Source organism: Phyllobates terribilis, unplaced genomic scaffold, assembly GCF_046119375.1.
Source record: "Phyllobates terribilis strain yellow unplaced genomic scaffold, ASM4611937v1 Scaffold_3__8_contigs__length_932513732, whole genome shotgun sequence".
Lineage (NCBI taxonomy): Eukaryota > Metazoa > Chordata > Amphibia > Anura > Dendrobatidae > Phyllobates > Phyllobates terribilis.
The window spans coordinates 654,193,385-654,210,675 of record NW_027362763.1 but is presented as its reverse complement, the minus strand read 5'-3'; the positions used below and the strand labels follow the sequence as shown (position 1 = coordinate 654,210,675).

The 17,291-nt window shown below is 55.2% G+C and overlaps 1 protein-coding gene across 1 annotated transcript; it reads left to right on the top strand.

Moving 5' to 3' along the window:
* The first annotated feature begins 418 nt into the window (after positions 1–418).
* Positions 419–15,637, top strand: CCDC167 (coiled-coil domain containing 167). The gene is made up of 4 exons (XM_073673287.1): positions 419–573; positions 3,816–3,910; positions 13,547–13,599; positions 15,108–15,637. The coding sequence occupies exons 1-4, from the start codon at positions 532–534 to the stop codon at positions 15,209–15,211; spliced, it is 294 nt and encodes a 97-aa protein (XP_073529388.1). The 5' UTR covers positions 419–531; the 3' UTR covers positions 15,212–15,637.
* Positions 15,638–17,291: the final 1,654 nt, after the last annotated feature.

Below are 17,291 nucleotides of genomic sequence, written 5' to 3'. Positions count from 1 at the left end.
AGGATAGAGACATTTACCCCTTCCCTGCTCTGGACCACCAGGGATAGAGATATTAACTCTTTCATTGCCCCACAAAACCTGGAATACTGTTAACTCCTTCACTGTCCTGGATCCCCAGGCTTCCCCCCCGGTTACCCCGGTTATGCTGAAGGCCTTAGGCCGCCAATATTTGCCCTCTACAGACAAGGCCTTTGTGTGACGCGGATCCATCACATTAAATGGCACAAAATACAAAGATCCAAACAGCAAAGGAGGAAAACTCCCACTGTGCTCAGGTCCTGACAGCATGGTGGGGGCCCCGCAGACCTCCACCACAGCTGCAGAGCGGCCACTGTCCTGAAGCATGATGGGAACTGTAGTTCTGCAGCAGCTGTCACCGCTGCCCTCAGCAGACATGGCGGTCGCCCAGGAGACTCAGCCATTTGCCCTTCTCCAACATGGCGGCCGCGGCTTTAGGCTCCGCCCTGCCAGGTTCAGACATGCCGGCTCCTGTGTCATCACCTGGAGGGAGACGTGTCCGGGAAGCGCGGGATGGGGAGAAAGAAGCGGGAGCGGCTGAGCCTGGCCACGGAGGTGAGGAGCGCGGGGCCCCGGGGGTGAGGAGCGCGGGGCCCAGACGCTCCAGGAGACTCCTCATGTCCTCTCCGCACCTCTTTGGTTGTGAAGTCATACTACCACAGTGATCGCCGGAGAGTGACGTCACAGAAAGCGGAAACATCCTTGGTAACCGGTCAGGTGCAATCGCCATAGTAACCAAATCAGAACTTTTCAAAGCAACTAGGATCCTGTCTGGTTGTTATAGGAGAATGAGATCAAGTGTCTGATCTGCACCCGAGAACTGGAGCCTGGTCACCGGGGAGCCGCCTCCTGGTTACCGCGGCCCCTGTACGGAGAGCCGCCTCCTGGTTACCGTGGACCCTGTACGGGGAGCCGCCTCCTGGTTACCGTGGACCCTGTACGGGGAGCCGCCTCCTGGTTACCGTGGACCCTGTACGGGGAGCCGCCTCCTGGTTACCGGGGAGCCGCCTCCTGGTTACCGTGGACCCTGTACGGGGAGCCGCCTCCTGGTTACCGTGGACCCTGTACGGGGAGCCGCCTCCTGGTTACCGTGGACCCTGTACGGGGAGCCGCCTCCTGGTTACCGGGGAGCCGCCTCATGGTTACTGTGGAACCTGTACGGAGAGCCACCTCCTGGTTACCGGGGAGCCGCTTCCTGGTTACTGTGGACCCTGTACGGAGAGCCGCCTCCCGGTTACCGTGGACCCTGTACGGAGAGCCGCTACCTGGTTACCATGGACCTTGTACGTGGAGCCGCTACCTGGTTACCACGGACCCTGTACGGAGAGCCGCTACCTGGTTACCACGGACCCTGTACGGAGAGCCGCTACCTGGTTACCACGGACCCTGTACGGAGAGCCGCTACCTGGTTACCACGGACCCTGTACAGAGAGCCGCTACCTGGTTACCACGGACCCTGTACGGAGAGCCGCTACCTGGTTACCACGGACCCTGTACGGAGAGCCGCCTCCTGGTTACCGTGGACCCTGTATGGGGAGCAGCCTCCTGGTTACCGCGGCCCCTGTACGGAGAGCCGCTACCTGGTTACCATGGACCTTGTACGTGGAGCTGCTTCCTTGTTACCGGGGAGCCGCCTCCTGGTTACCGTGGACCCTGTATGGGGAGCCGCCTCCTGGATATCGGAGAGAGCCGCCTCCTGGTTACCACGGCCCCTGTGCGGGGAGTCGCCTCCTGGTTACCGTGGACCCTGTACGGAGAGTCGCCTCCTGGTTACCGTGTACCTTGTACGTGGAGCTGCCTCCTGGTTACCACAGACCCTGTACGGAGAGCCGCTACCTGGTTACCACGGACCCTGTATGGAGAGCCGCTACCTGGTTACCACGGACCCTGTATGGAGAGCCGCTACCTGGTTACCACAGACCTTGTACGTGTAGCTGGTTACCGGGGAGCCGCCTCCTGGTTACCGTGGACCCTGTATGGGGAGCTGCCTCCTGGTTATTGGAGAGAGCCGCCTCCTGGTTACCGCGGCCCCTGTGCGGGGAGCCACCTCATGGTTACCGGGGAGCCGCATCCTGGTTACCACGGACCCTGTACAGAGAGCCGCTACCTGGTTACCACAGACCTTGTATGTGGAGCTGGTTACCGGGGAGCCGCCTCCTGGTTACCGTGGACCCTGTATGGGGAGCTGCCTCCTGGTTACCGCGGCCCCTGTGCGGGGAGCCGCCTCCTGGTTACCGTGGCCCCTGTGCAGGGAGCCGCCTCCTGGTTACCGGGGAGCTGTCTCCTGGCTACCGTGGACCCTGTACGGAGAGCCGCCTCCTGGTTACTGCGGCCCCTATGCGGGGAGCCGCCTCATGGTTACCGGGGAGCCGCCTCCTGGTTACCGCGGCCCCTGTGCGGGGAGCTGCCTTCTGAATGCTGTAGACCCTGCATGGTGCTTTGGGAAGTTGCACATGGGCCGCTGTAGTCCAGCCTCCCGCCTGCTCGGTGCTTCATCCGCTAGTGACCGCTCCGCCGTGGGTAAGAACGGAGCTGACATCATCCTCACTGCTTTATTCCTGGATGTAAACGTCGGCAAATAAATGTAATGACCGGGGGGCTTCCTATAATTATTCTGATCAAAAGAGCGTAAAAGCCACCGCCACAAGGTGACCTCATCAGGAGTGTTTCTGGCTCTTCTAGTTTTCCTCACTCAGTGCCAGCAGGCCTCAGTACACGGGGGGCAGAGCGGGACCCAGAGAAGACTGTATCAGCACCTGCCGGGGAAAGCTGTGTACAGTGGTATGTAAAAGTTTGAGCGCCCCTGGTGAAAATCCCTGTTAGGCTGTGTGCTCACAATGCGGATTTAATGCGTTTCCGCGGCGGTATTTACGCTGCGGAAACGCATTAAAATCGCTTGTTAAGATGTCTGCCATGTTTCCCAATGATGATCTGCTTGTGCTGTGCACATGCTACGGAAATTTTCGCTGCGGATTATCATTGCGGAAAAATCCGCAGCATTACCAATTATTGTGCAATTTTGCGGCGAAATCGCCGCCATTGACTTGCATTGAACCGCATGACTACATGTACACATGCAGTTATTAAGCGATTCAATGTGCGGATGGTACCCGGGTCTGGAGGACAGGAGACTCATCCAGACCCTGGTACCATAGAACCTGTAAAAAAAAAAAAAAAAAGAATTTAAAATAAAAAATAAACATTGTACTCACCTTCTGATGGCCCCCGGTGTTTTCTCCGACGCGTCTGATCTCCCCGTGTCTCGCGATGGTCTAAAAGGACCTGCGGTGACGTCATTTAGTCAGCTGATGGTCACGCGACCATCACCTGACTTATTGACGTCACCGCAGGTCCTGCCAGAACACCGCGGGCCACCGAGGAGCGAGGATCGCCGCCGGCAGCAGACCGGGGGTCGCCGGAGAGGTGAGTATGAATATTTTTTTTGATTCATCTTTTACATTTTAAAAATTACAAAAAGGAAAGTGGTCCAATGCCCAAACTTTTACATGCCACTGTAGACATGATGTTTGGCCCAAAAAGGGGAAGAAGTCGCACCCCTATAACTGCAGAGTATGGGGAGCTAAAGCAAAACCACAGGAATAAGCCGCATAGCTGGTATTGGCCAGTGTGACTGCGCACCTACACATTGCACTCATACTGACAGGTGCCGGCCCGTTTATTCCTGACAGCTGTTTATGTAGAGAACCGCGCGGGGCGGCCATGTCAGCGCTCACGTCCCGGTGGTCTCGGTGGGGCTACTGCTCATTTTCTCATCGCTCCGATGGTTTCTCTTGCAGATAGATGGCGTGGAGGAGAAGCTGGAGGCCTGCAGGAGCAACATGGAGGACATCGACTACAGACTGCGCAGAGATGAGCTGACGGAGGAGGGGAGGTGAGGACCAGATATGGGGGTGCGAGGGGTGGGGATGGTGAAGCATTTCCAATTACAATACACATCGCTCCGCGGTTCCCTGAGGAGATATCGGGGCCAGAGAGGTAGATCTGTGTGTCAACAGCATAGAGGTGGTACTGGAAGCCATGAGACTGTATGAGCTGACCCAGGCCAAAGGTGTAGATGGAGAAGAGCAGAGGTCCTAGAACTGAACCTTGGGGGACACCGACAGATAGGAGGTGAGATGAGGAGGTGGTGTGTGAGTGGGAGACACTGAATGTCCGGTCTGTTAGATATGAGGAGATCCAGGATAGGGCCAAGTCTGTGATGCTGAGAGATGAGAATCTGTAATAAGAGGGAATGGTCCACTGTGCCGAAGGCAGATGACAGGTCTAGGAGGAGGAGGACAGAGTAGTGTCGCTTGGATTTGGCAGTTAGTAGGTCGTTGATGACTTTAGTCATGGCAGTTTCAGTAGAATGGTGCGGTCGGAAACCAGATTGTAGGCGGTCAAAGAGGGAGCAGGAGGAGAGGTGGGAGGACAGTTCAAAGTGGACATGTTCGAGTAGTTTTGAGGCATAGGAGAGAAGTGATATGGGGCGATAGCTAGTCAAACAGTATGGGTCGAGGGAGGGCTTTTTGAGGATGGGTGTGATCGAGGCAAGTTTGAAGCATGAGGGGAAGACACCATTTGGTAGTGACAGGTTGAAAAGGTGGGTTAGAATTGGGATGAAGACTGTGGTAAGATTAGTGATGAGGTGGGATGGGATTGGGTCAAGTTCACGTGTGGTATGACTTGGAGAGTAAAGAGGAAAGTTGATCTTCTGTAATGGTGGAGGAGGATTGAGTAGATAGGAGGAGGGGCTGTGGAGACTATAGGCGAAAGCTTTCTCTGATGTTATCAATCTTCTGTTTGAAGAATGAGGCAAAGTCCTCCACTGAGAGGAGAGGGAGGAGGCGCTGGGGGACGGAGGAGAGAATTGAAATTGTTGAATAGCTGTTTAGGGTTGTGAGACAGGGAAGATATGAGAGATGAGAAGTAGGTTTGTTTTGCTGCAGTGAGTGTGGACTTGAAAGTACTGAGGGACTGGTTAAATGCGATGAAGTGCTCGTTGGAGTGGGACTTTTTCCATCGCCGCTCAGCAACCCTGGAAGCCCATCGCAGTTCTTTAGTCAGGCTGGTGCTCCAGGGTTGCCTATTGATTGTGCGAGCTTTGGTGTGTGTGAGGGGGCGACCGAATCGAGAGCTGCAGCTATTGTGGTGTTGTATAAAGACGCAGCAACATCTGCATCGTGTAAGGAACTTATGTCTGTAAGAGGGAGGAGGGATTCAGAGAGTGAGTGTAGGTCAAGGTGTTTGAGATTTCTGCAAGGCTGTGCAAATTTGTGGAGTGGGGATTGTGGACCTGGAGAGGAGAGGGTAGAGAATGTGAGGAGGTTGTGGTCAGAAAGAGGGAGAGGCGAGTTAGATAGGGCACAGAGGCTGGTGAAGATGAGGTCCAGTGTGTGGCCATCTTTGTGGGTGGCTGCGGAACAATATTGAGCGAGGCCGAAGGAGGAAGTGAGGGATAGGAACTTAGAGACAGACAAGTGGGAAGTGTCAATGGGGATGTTAAAGTCGCCTATGATAATAGTGGGGATGTCAACGGAGAGGAAATGAAGCAGCCAGGTGGTGAAGTGGTTGAAGAAGGTGGTGGCTGGTCCTGGGGGGCGGTAAATGACGGCCAGTTGGAGGCTGGAGTAGATGCGCACACAGTGCACCTCAAATGTGGGGGCAGTAACGGAGGGCGGTAGTGGAATTGGGGAGAAGGAGCAGATATCTGACAGGAGAATACCAACTCCTCCACCATGCTTGCCGCTGGGGCAGGGGGTGAAAAAGACGGATTTTGGTAAGACCTTACCTGTAAAATCCTTTTCAGCAGCAGCAGGGAAGGAAGGGAGACACAGATCCATTACTAGTGGGTAGGCGGAGCCCCACAGGATAGTTCACCTCAGATTTATAAAAAGTGACGACCGGCTCCTCCTACTCCCATGTTCCTCAGTCTGTACACAAGCTAAGGAAGAGCAGACAACACCAGCGGAACAACACAACCCCTTCCGAAAATTCAGAAATGCGAGAGAAAAGGTTATGCATATAACAGAAAGAACACACAGTCCCAGGCACTACTCACTGGACCTGACAACTGCGATGAGCTGGCAATGCTGGAACAGAGCCCTAGCGCGCCGACCCCCGCCCAGATGACCGCCATCAGAGAGGAGTCGCGCCGCATCTGGAAAACAATAATGCACTTCTGCCCTGGGAGGGTGCTGTGTCTCCCTTCCTTCCTTCGCTTAAAAGGATTTTACAGGTAAGGTCTTACCAAAATCCGTCTTTCAGCAGCAGAACGGAAGGAAGGGAGACACAGATCCATTACTAGTGGGACGTCCCAAAGCAGTCCAGAACTCAAGGGTGGGAAACCGTGGCAGAATCGCCAACAACTTAGTCAAGCGCGCAACAAGCGCCAAAACTGGATAAAGAGATAACCTAAACCACTGCCGCCTGCAGGACCCTGCGTCCCAAGGCCGCATCGGCGGAAGCACTCACATCCACTTTATAAAATTTAGTAAAAGTGTGAACGGAGCGCCAGGTAGCCGCCCAGAAGAGCTGTGCTGCCGAGGCCCCCTGACGAAAAGCCCACGACGAACCAACAGCTCTCGTGGAATGAGCTCGAACCTTAACCGGACAAGGCTCGCCCTTAAGCCGGTACGCCTCCAGGATAGCCGAACGTATCCACCGAGCTATAGTGTCCTTGGAAGCCCGCTGATCACGCCGACGACCAGCAGGAATCACAAAAAGATAGTCCAACTTCCGAAACCCTTGCGTGATAGTGAGATAGAACTTCAATGCCCGCACCAAATCCAAAGAGTGCAAGGCCCGCTCCTTTGGACTCTTCGGATTCGGACAGAGGGAGGGCAACACGATATCCTGATTGACGTGGAAACTCGACACCACTTTAGGCAAAAAATTGCCACGGGTACGAAGCACCACGCGATCCGAGTGGAACTCCAGAAAAGGGGGCGAGCAAGACAGTGCCGCCAACTCAGAAACCCTTCTCAAGGAGGTGACCGCCACCAGGAAGGCCACCTTCCAAGAAAGCAAGTAAAGCGTAGCCGAATCCATAGGCTCAAACGGCCCATACTGAAGCGCCTCCAAGACTAGATTGAGCCGCCAAGGAGCCACAAACGCCCTCCGAGGCGGAAACTGACGTGCAACCCCGCGAAAAAACGAATGCACATCCTTGCGCGAGGCAGTAGCCTTCCGAAAAAGCACGGCTAGTGCAGATACCTGACCCCGCAAGGTACCAACCGCCAGACCCTTGGCCAAACCACATTGCAGAAAAGCCAAGAAGTTGGGAATGCAAAAAAACCCTCGGGTTCCTTGACGATCCAGAACACCATGAATAGAAGGCCTCCCAAGTTCTGTGATAAATCCTAGTCGTAGCTGGACCTCTGGCCGCCCGCAAGGTGGCAGTGACCTCGGCCGAAAACCCACGACGGGTCAAGATCTCGGTCTCAAGTGCCACGCCGTCAAACGAAGCGACTTCAGGTCCAGATGGCGAATGGGCCCTTGGGTTAACAGGTCCGGGCGAAGAGGCAGTGGAAACGGAGGCGCCGCCAGAAGAGACACCAGCGTTGAATAACACGCCCTCCGCGGCCAATCCGGCGCCACCAAAATCGTCGAAATTCGTTTGAGTTTGATCCGCCAGATCACCAGAGGAAGTAAGGATACCGGCGGAAACACGTAGATCAGCTCGCACTGGTCCCACGGGGCCACTAGAGCATCTACCGCCACAGCCTCCGGGTCCCTGTACCTGGACATGAACGTCGGAATCCTGGCGTTCAGCCTGGATGCCATCAAGTCCACTTGGGGAGTCCCCCAACGGGAGCACAGCACTGCAAAAACTTCCGGATGAAGACTCCATTCTCCGGGATCCACCTGCTCGCGACTGAGGAAGTCCACCGTGATATTCAGCACTCCTGGGATGTGAATCGCGGAGATGGCTGGAACCCTGGACTCGGCCCATACCAGGATCCGAGAAACCTCCATCATGAGTCTGGAACTCCTCGTCCCGCCCTGATGGTTGATATATGCGACAGCTGTCGCATTGTCCGTCTGAATCCGGACCTGCAGACCGCTCAAAGGGACCGTCCAATGTCGGAGGCAGAGAAATATCGCTCTCAACTCCAGGATGTTGATCGGCAGAGACGACTCCTCTGACGACCAGACCCCCTGAACCCAGAGATCGTTCCAAACCCGCCCCCCCCCCCCCCCAGCCAGACAGGCTGGCATCAGTGGTAATGACCGACCACCGTGGGAGGAGGAAGGATTTCCCCAGGGATAAAGCCTCCGGACGTAACCACCATCCCAGAGACTCTCTCACCCTGCGGGAGAAACCGACACAGCGATCTAGCGAAGCTGGCGATCGATCCCAACGGGTCAGAATAAAATCTTGGAGACCCCGGGAATGAAATTGTGCAAACGGTACCGCTTCCATTGCCGCCACCATCAGACCCAGAAGGCGCATACACTTCCGAAGGGACATCGCCATCGCCGACCTCATAGCCTGGACATGGTGACGAAGGTTCGCTTGTTTGTCCAGAGGCAGGAACACCACTGCTCGTACCGTGTCGAAATGCATCCCCAAGAACAGGCTTGACTGCGACGGCTCCAATGACGACTTCTTCCAATTGACCAGCCACCCGAAGTCCTCCAGGTGCTGAAGGGAGAGATCGCGAGCTGTCACCGCCAACTCCGCTGTGGGCGACACAATTAACAGGTCGTCCAGGTAGGGGAGAATCGTAACCCCTTGCCCTCGAAGGAGCGCCATGAGCGGCGCCAGAATCTTTGTAAAAACCCTGGGCGCCGAGGCCAACCCGAATGGTAGGGCCACAAACTGGTAATGGGCCTGACCTATGGCAAAACGCAGGAAGCGCTGGTGAGCCCTGCTGATAGGGACATGCAATAGGCGTCGCGGATGTCGATCGACGCCAAGAAATCGTACTGCGACAGGGCCGCCACGACAGAGCGAAGAGACTCCATACGGAATTTCCGGGTCCGGACATGAACATTCAATTCTTTGAGATCCAGAATGGGGTGAAACTTGTCCTCCTTTTTGGGGACCACAAAGAGGTTGGAGTAAAACCCCCTTCCCCGGTCCTCCGGCGGAACCGGAACCACCACACCCTGCTGCAGAAGAGAGTCGACCTCCCGCAGCAGTGCGGCAGCCATCTTGGGCTCGGACGGGATGCGTGACTGACGAAACCTGTCCGGGGGTCGAGAATGAAACTCTATGAAATAGCCTGCCGACATAACCCGCGTCACCCAGGCGTCCGATACGTGGGACGCCCAAATCGACCCAAATTGTAGCAGACGACCTCCCACCCGAGAGCCCTCGAGAGGGTTCCTGGCGTCAGTCTGCCTTAGTGGGCTTTTTGTCAACCTCCCGTTTGTCCTGACGGAAATGTTGTTTCCAGGGAGTACGGGATTTCTGGGTGGTCTTTTTTCCGGAAGACGAGGGACGACCCGATCTCCAAGAGGGCTGACCGAACTGTCCCCTGGGCCGAAAGGACAGACGACCACTACCGGCACTTGACTTGCCAGTGATGCACCCTCTGATCCCAGAAGCATGCACATCCAGAAAGGGTTAACAGCCCTGATGAGGCCAGACCCCCATGAGCGCCTCCACTTTAACATCACTGAGACCCCCAACCAGTGTCGAACCTGACACCGTCGAAGACCCCGGCGTATCAGATACGCGTGACCGATCCTGAAGCGGACCGGGAGAGAGATCCGCGGTCCCTGATCCGACATGCCCCCACACAGTTGCGAGCATCGCGGATAAGGCAGTAATAACCCCTTACAATGGGTACAGTAACCGAGGATGTGTGATTCCGCTACCACAGCCTGTTCCTACACAAAAAAAAACAAGCACTGAAGGGTTAAAGCTCTTCCTTAGAGGGAGAAGAGCTACCCCAGCTGCCTGCAGAGCAAAAGTTAACCTAACAGACTAGGAGAGAGCGGGGAGCAGGAGGTTGCACGAGGCAATGGACGCCGGCAGAAGGGCCCGGAAGAAGGGGCTTGGTCAGCTCCAGCACGCGCTTTCCTTGGCACTTCCTGCCTGAGCTATGATGACAGGCAGCTGAAAGGCGCAAAGCCACGCCCCCCGCCGCCGCTACTAACGGAGCCCGCGCTCCTCCGTCCCTGCTCCCCTGCCAGCAGAGAATCACACAAACGCCTGCAGCGGTGATATCCTGCAAGGACAAAACAGCAGTCACCACATGAAACAGTAACAGCGGCTGCCGCCGCAGCCGCTGAAGCACTCAAGCTTTGAGAGCACTTACCCAGCTGAGCGCCACAGGGACCCCCAGGGATGTGTGGCGCCGTGGCCCTTTGCTCCCCCCCACGGCGGAGAGCGCAGGGACCCCCAGAAGCGGTGTGCGTCTCCGCCAGGAAGCGCCCTGTATCCCCCGGGGCCGGCAGGCTTCTGCGGGGACCTCCTTAGGGGGTACGCAGATCTGCCAGGGGAGGGTCAGGGGTCCCAGGAGCGCCGAGACCCCCTGAGACCTCTAGACCACGGGGGGTCCAGGTCTCCGGAAATGTAAAATAAAAAATTCTTCTGAGGAGCTGCAAAGGCAGCGACTATCCTCTGCGACCTCAAATTTTAGACTGAAGGACATGGGAGTAGGAGGAGCCTAAGCTGGAGGGGCCGGTCGTCACTTTTTCTAATCTGAGGTGAACTATCCTGTGGGGCTCCGCCTACCCACTAGGAATGGATCTGTGTCTCCCTTCCTTCCCTTCTGCTGCTGAAAGGTGGAATCCACCATAAGAAAGTGCAGCTGGAGAAGCTGTGTCAGAGGGGGTGAGTCAGGTTTGTGTGATGCAGAGGAAGGAACGTTTGTTAGTAATGAAAAGCTCATGACTGTAGGAAAGTTTGTTGCTGACGGAGCGAGCGTTCCATAGAGCTCCTGTTAGTGGTACTGGGAAAGTGGGGGCTGGGCGGATGGGTATAAGGTTATTGAGGTTACGGAAATTTGTTGTAGGTCGTGGATGAGAGGTAGAAGTGACTGTGGTGATGTGGTGAGGAAGACCAGGATTTGGAGAGATATCGCCGGCAGTGAGGAGGAGCAGAAAAAGTGTTAGCAGGTGGAAGCAGGAGAGAGCATGAGGTGGCTGTCTGTGTTTAGAAACAGAGGATTGAATGTTGAGGAATAGTTCTGAGGAGGAGGTGAGATGGATGGGGAGGATGGAGGGAGAGATGAATAGTTCATTACTTGGTGTAGGGATTAGGGGGGTTAATAGAAAGTGAAGGACTACGGGGGAGAGAGTGAAAACATATAGAAACATTTCTTAATGTGAATGTGTACTATCTTTTAAGTGCTTAATTAAAGAGGGTATAAAGTGTAGTTACCTGACTCCCTGCCCTGACTAACTGCCGAATGAAATAACTGCACACACTTGGCGCCGATGACACTTTGCTCAAGAAGACACCTGCATGCCCCACACACACGTGCACCCCTTAAGCCGCTTCTAAATTTATAGGGCAGACTAATCCATCAGGTGAGGGGCATTGTGGCAGCTACTTGTGGATAAATTAAGTAGCCTAATAATAAACGCAGTCAACTATATATACGCACTTCCAATTACAATAAATACCAAAAAACAGATGGAAGCAGAAAAGGCGTAATCAATAAAACCAGTACTCCTAATAAAATATCAATAAAAGGACAGGAGAAGTGACATAAAGGGCCACACCACCTGCAATATACACATTCTCAAAACCAGAGAAGGAAAATGAAATCACAGGTAACGTGCAATATACCCAAGCCTGATACAATGGCAGTAGCCCAATATCTGTCAATATCTATAATATAACCGGGGATGCGTCCCTCTGTCTGAAGCCTCGATAGACTGAGCATGCGCGACGCGCAGTCTGGCTCCAGACAGAATCAAGCATCCAGCCGTTACAGGTAAGAGGAGTATATGGCACCGGAGATCACGGTATGTGTAGACACTGAATGTATACCGCGATCTCCGGCGCCATACTTACCTGACCGGGAGGAGCATTGCCGCAGCACCTCTCTTCGCCGGAGACCGGAGCAGGAGTGAGGCGTTGGATCGGTGCATGCACATAGCGCTATCCGGGGGCCACACATACCAGGATTGTGGGGTGAAGGGACCATGCATATACTAGGATTGTGGGGTGAGGGGACCATGCATACCAGGATTGGGGGGTGAGGGGTACCACACATATCAGGATTGGGGCGTGAGGGGACCATGCATATACCAAGATTGTGGGGTGAGGGGACCATGCATACCAGGATTGGGCGGTGAGGGGACCATGCATACCAGGATTGGGGGGTGAGGGGACCATGCATACCAGGATTGGGGGGTGAGGGCTACCATGCATACCAGGATTGGGGGGTGAGGGGTACCACACATACCAGGATTGGGGGGTGAGGGGTACCACACATACCAGAATTGTTGGGTGAGTGGACCATGCATATACCAGGATTGTTGGGTGAGTGGACCATGCATATACCAGGATTGTTGGGTGAGGGGACCATGCATATACCAGGATTGGGGGGTGAGGGGACCATGCATACCAGGATTGGGGGGTGAGGGGTACCACACATAGCAGGATTGGGGGGTGAGGGGACCATGCATATACCAAGTTTGTGGGGTGAGGGGACCATGCATACCAGGATTGGTGGGTGAGGGGTACCACACATACCAGGATTGTTGGGTGAGGGGACCATACATATACCAGGATTGTTGGGTGAGGAGACCATACATATACCAGGATTCTTGGGTGAGGAGACCATACATATACCAGGATTCTTGGGTGAGGGGACCATACATATACCAGGATTGTTGGGTGAGGGGACCATACATATACCAGGATTGTTGGGTGAGGGGACCATGCGTATACCAGTATTGTTGGGTGAGGGGACCATGCGTATACCAGTATTGTTGGGTGAGGGGACCATGCGTATACCAGGATTGTTGGGTGAGGGGACCATGCATATACCAGGATTGTGGGGACCATGCATACCAGGATTGGGGGTGAGGGGTGCCATGCATACCAGGATAGGATGGTGGGGAGAAGATGGGGGCAGCACAAATACCAGGAGGGGGGCAGCACATACCAGAATGGGAGACCATATACCAATAAAAATGCTTGCCACCCGGGCATAGAACGGGTTCAATAGCTAGTAAACATATAACGAGACAGTATACAACCTGGTTGGTGGGAAGCACCTTACCCCGACGCACGTTTCGCGACAGCTTCCTCGGGGAATGAGTACTTAAATAAAGAAATTGTTTTATTGATTCCGCCTTTTCTGCTTCCATCTGTTTTTTGGTATTTATTGTGGATAAATTAGCAGCTGATCAAAACACCAGGAGATGGCTAGTTGATCAAAGACAGAACTAGCACCATGGCCGGCTACACAGAATAACACCTTCCACCATCAGGGAAGGACAGACAGGTATCAGTGAGTATTGAATGGAATGTAACAGACGACGTACGGCAGAGATATTGGACCATTAGATCTATTGTTTCTGCTGCTAATTTGATGTCTTTTCTCATCATTTTAAGGAAATCGTTAGAGAAGGAGAAGAACATGCTCACCAACAAGATGTCTTATTACGGTAAGCAGGGGAGGGGCACAGGGTGCAGTATTACACAGCGCAGGGTGAGGGTGCGGGACGTGGCACAGGGTGCAGTATTACACAGCGCAGGATGAGGGTGCGGGACGTGGCACAGGGTGCAGTATTACACAGCGCAGGATGAGGGTGCGGGACGTGGCACAGGGTGTGGTATTACACAGCGCAGGGTGAGGGTGCGGGACGTGGCACAGGGTGCGGTATTACACAGCGCAGGGTGAGGGTGCGGGACGTGGCACAGGGTGCAGTATTACACAGTGCAGGGTGAGGGTGCGGGACGTAGCACAGGGTGTAGTATTACACAGCGCAGGATGAGGGTGCGGGACGTGGCACAGGGTGCAGTATTACACAGCGCAGGGTGAGGGTGCGGGACGTGGCACAGGGTGCAGTATTACACAGCGCTGGATGAGGGTGCGGGACGTGGCACAGGGTGTGGTATTACACAGCGCAGGGTGAGTGTGCGGGACGTGGCACAGGGTGCGGTATTACACAGCGCAGGGTGAGGGTGCGGGACGTGGCACAGGGTGCGGTATTACACAGCGCAGGATGAGGGTGTGGGACGTGGCACAGGGTGCCGTATTACACAGCGCAGGATGAGGGTGTGGGACCTGGCACAGGGTGCGGTATTACACAGCGCAAGGTGAGGGTGCGGGACGTGGCACAGGGTGCGGTAGTACACAGCGCAGGATGAGGGTGCGGGACGTGGCATAGGGTGCGGTATTACACAGCGCAGGATGAGGGTGCGGGACGTGGCACAGGGTGTGGTATTACACAGCTCAGGATGAGGGTGCGGGACGTGGCACAGGGTGCAGTATTACACAGTGCAGGTTGAGGGTGCGGGACGTGGCACAGGGTGCAGTATTACAGTGCAGGGTGAGGGTGCGGGACGTGGCATAGGGTGCGGTATTACACAGCGCAGCGTGAGGGTGCGGGATGTGGCACAGGGTGTAGTATTACACAGTGCAGGGTGAGGGTGCGGGACGTGGCATAGGGTGCGGTATTGCACAGCGCAGGGTGAGGGTGCGGGATGTGGCACAGGGTGCAGTATTACACAGTGCAGGGTGAGGGTGCGGGACGTGGCACAGGGTGCAGTATTACACAGCGCAGGGTGAGGGTGCGGGACGTGGCACAGGGTGCGGTATTACACAGCGCAGGGTGAGGGTGCGGGACGTGGCACAGGGTGCGGTATTACACAGCGCAGGATGAGGGTGCGGGACGTGGCACACGGTGTAGTATTACACAGTGCAGGGTGAGGGTGCGGGACGTGGCACAGGGTGTAGTATTACACAGCGCAGGGTGAGGGTGCGGGACGTGGCACAGGGTGCAGTATTACACAGTGCAGGGTGAGGGTGCGGGATGTGGCACAGGGTGTAGTATTACACAGCGCAGGGTGAGGGTGCGGGACGTGGCACAGGGTGCAGTATTACACAGTGCAGGAAGGATATGGTGGTGATATCAGAGTGACTTACGAGCTGTTTTGTTTCCATGTTCAGAGAAGGAGCTGAAATCTCTACGACATGAGAACCGTAAGAACGCCATGGTGTCCTTCGCCCTCTTCTTCCTTATAGCGCTGGTGTATTACTGTTGGACCATGTGACGGGCGACGCGGAGGACGAGCGGGCAGAGATTCCTCCATGATGTCTCCCGGGGTCACAGAACAGAATGTCGGGGTCGTGGGGCAGATTCGAGGCTCGCCACCACTTTCCATCTCCTCCCCCTGAGAGGAGCCATGTTTAGCGCTACCCGTTAACTTGGATCTGCGCAATCACAGCCTCTGAATGGGAAGATGAAGTTAGGTTTCATCTAGTGACCCTCCCTCTCCAAAAATGGCACCCGCTCGTGAATATTAGTGAGCGCCTCGCTGTCACCTGCCTGCTGACGAGCTCCAGGAGCGCTGCTGACGAGCTCCAGGAGCGCTGCTGACGAGCTCCAGGAGCGCTGCTGACGAGCTCCAGGAGCGCTGCTGACGACTGAATGTTTCTTTTCATATATTTTGTATAAGAAAATAAACCGTGTTTTCACATCCTGGGCTCCATTACTCGCCGGGCGGTGGGTGCAGAAGGTGGTCACTGCCGGCACCGGCCACCATCACACGGGAGGCTCCGGATATGTCGTTCTGCGCCAGATTATCAGACGTGCTGGACTATCGGAGACCATGTCACTGTGTCTGTGGTGGTGTGTCACCGTATGCGGGGCGGCTTCTGACTCCCCATAATAACGCCCGGCGCTGCAGCCGGACAACACGGCCCCATTCATTGCTGCATTTGCACCTTTTTTATCTTGTTTTTGGAGTTTTTAGCTCGTGTGTGTTTTTTTCTAATGTGCGCCAAATCGGTCCAACCTCCTCTTGTATTGTGTCAAGACAAGCAGAGCATCGCAGCTATGATCTTATGGTATCAGGATACGCAGCGTGTCGCAGCTATGATAGTGTGGTGTCGGCACGCCGAGCCTCGCAGCTATGATAGTAACGGTGTCGGGGCACTCAGAGCATCGCAGCTATGATAGTATGGTGTCTGGGCACGCAGAGCATCGCAGCTATGATAGTAAAGGTGTCGGGGCACGCAGAGCATCGCAGCTATGATAGTAATGGTGTCGGAGCACGCAGAGCATCGCAGCTATGATAGTACGGTGTCTGGGCACGCAGAGCATCGCAGCTATGATAGTAAAGGTGTCGGGGCACGCAGAGCATGGCAGCTATGATAGTAACGGTGTCGGAGCACGCAGAGCATCGCAGCTATGGAAGCGAGTCCGCACCCACTGGCCAGGAGTATGTAAAACATATAAATACCCTCCAGTCCCGGCTCAGAAACCGGCGATTCCTCGCAGCAGACGATGCGTGCTCTGGAGGGATTCATAAGTCTGAAGTCACACAGAGTTACTGCAGACTTATTGGTTTGGACCGGAGAACCCCTTTAATATGGATTCGCTCCTTTGCAGATATAATTGCTCTCGCTCTTCTCGAATTTCTACAAGATTTTGGAGGAGTTTGTGGGAGTTTTCACCCCTTTATCCAGAAGAGCATTTGTGGGATCAGACCCTGATGTTGGGGGGAGGGTGGGCTCACAATCTCCATTATAGGAGTTGGATGGGGTTGGGGTCCGGACTCTGTGCTGCCGCTAATGTTCTCTCCTCCATGTCTGTATGGGGCTCTGTGCGGCCCCTCTTGTTCTCCTCCATGTCTGTATGGGGCTCTGTGCGGCCCCTCATGTTCTCCTCCATGTCTGTATGGGGCTCTGTGCGGCCGCTCATGTTCTCCTCCATGTCTGTATGGGGCTCTGTGCGGCCGCTCATGTTCTCTCCTCCATGTCTGTATGGGGCTCTGTGTGGCCGCTCATGTTCTCCTCCATGTCTGTATGGGGCTCTGTGCGGCCCCTCATGTTCTCCATGTCTGTATGGGGCTCTGTGCGGCCCCTCATGTTCTCCTCCATGTCTGTATGGGGCTCTGTGCGGCCCCTCATGTTCTCCTCCATGTCTGTATGGGGCTCTGTGCGGCCGCTCATGTTCTCCTCCATGTCTGTATGGGGCTCTGTGCGGCCGCTCATGTTCTCTCCTCCATGTCTGTATGGGGCTCTGTGCGGCCGCTCATGTTCTCTCCTCCATGTCTGTATGGGGCTCTGTGCGGCAGCTCATGATCTCCTCCATGTCTGTATGGGGATCTGTGCGGTCGCTCATGTTCT

What these genes read in the sequence shown, in the direction of transcription:
- CCDC167 (XM_073673287.1), top strand. Translation starts at nt 532, where the DNA reads ATGGGGAGAAAGAAGCGGGAGCGGCTGAGCCTGGCCACGGAG. An exon ending in GGCTGAGCCTGGCCACGGAG is followed by an intron (nt 574 to 3,815) that starts GTGAGGAGCGCG and finishes TTTCTCTTGCAG; the next exon opens with ATAGATGGCGTGGAGGAGAA. An exon ending in GAGCTGACGGAGGAGGGGAG is followed by an intron (nt 3,911 to 13,546) that starts GTGAGGACCAGA and finishes CATCATTTTAAG; the next exon opens with GAAATCGTTAGAGAAGGAGA.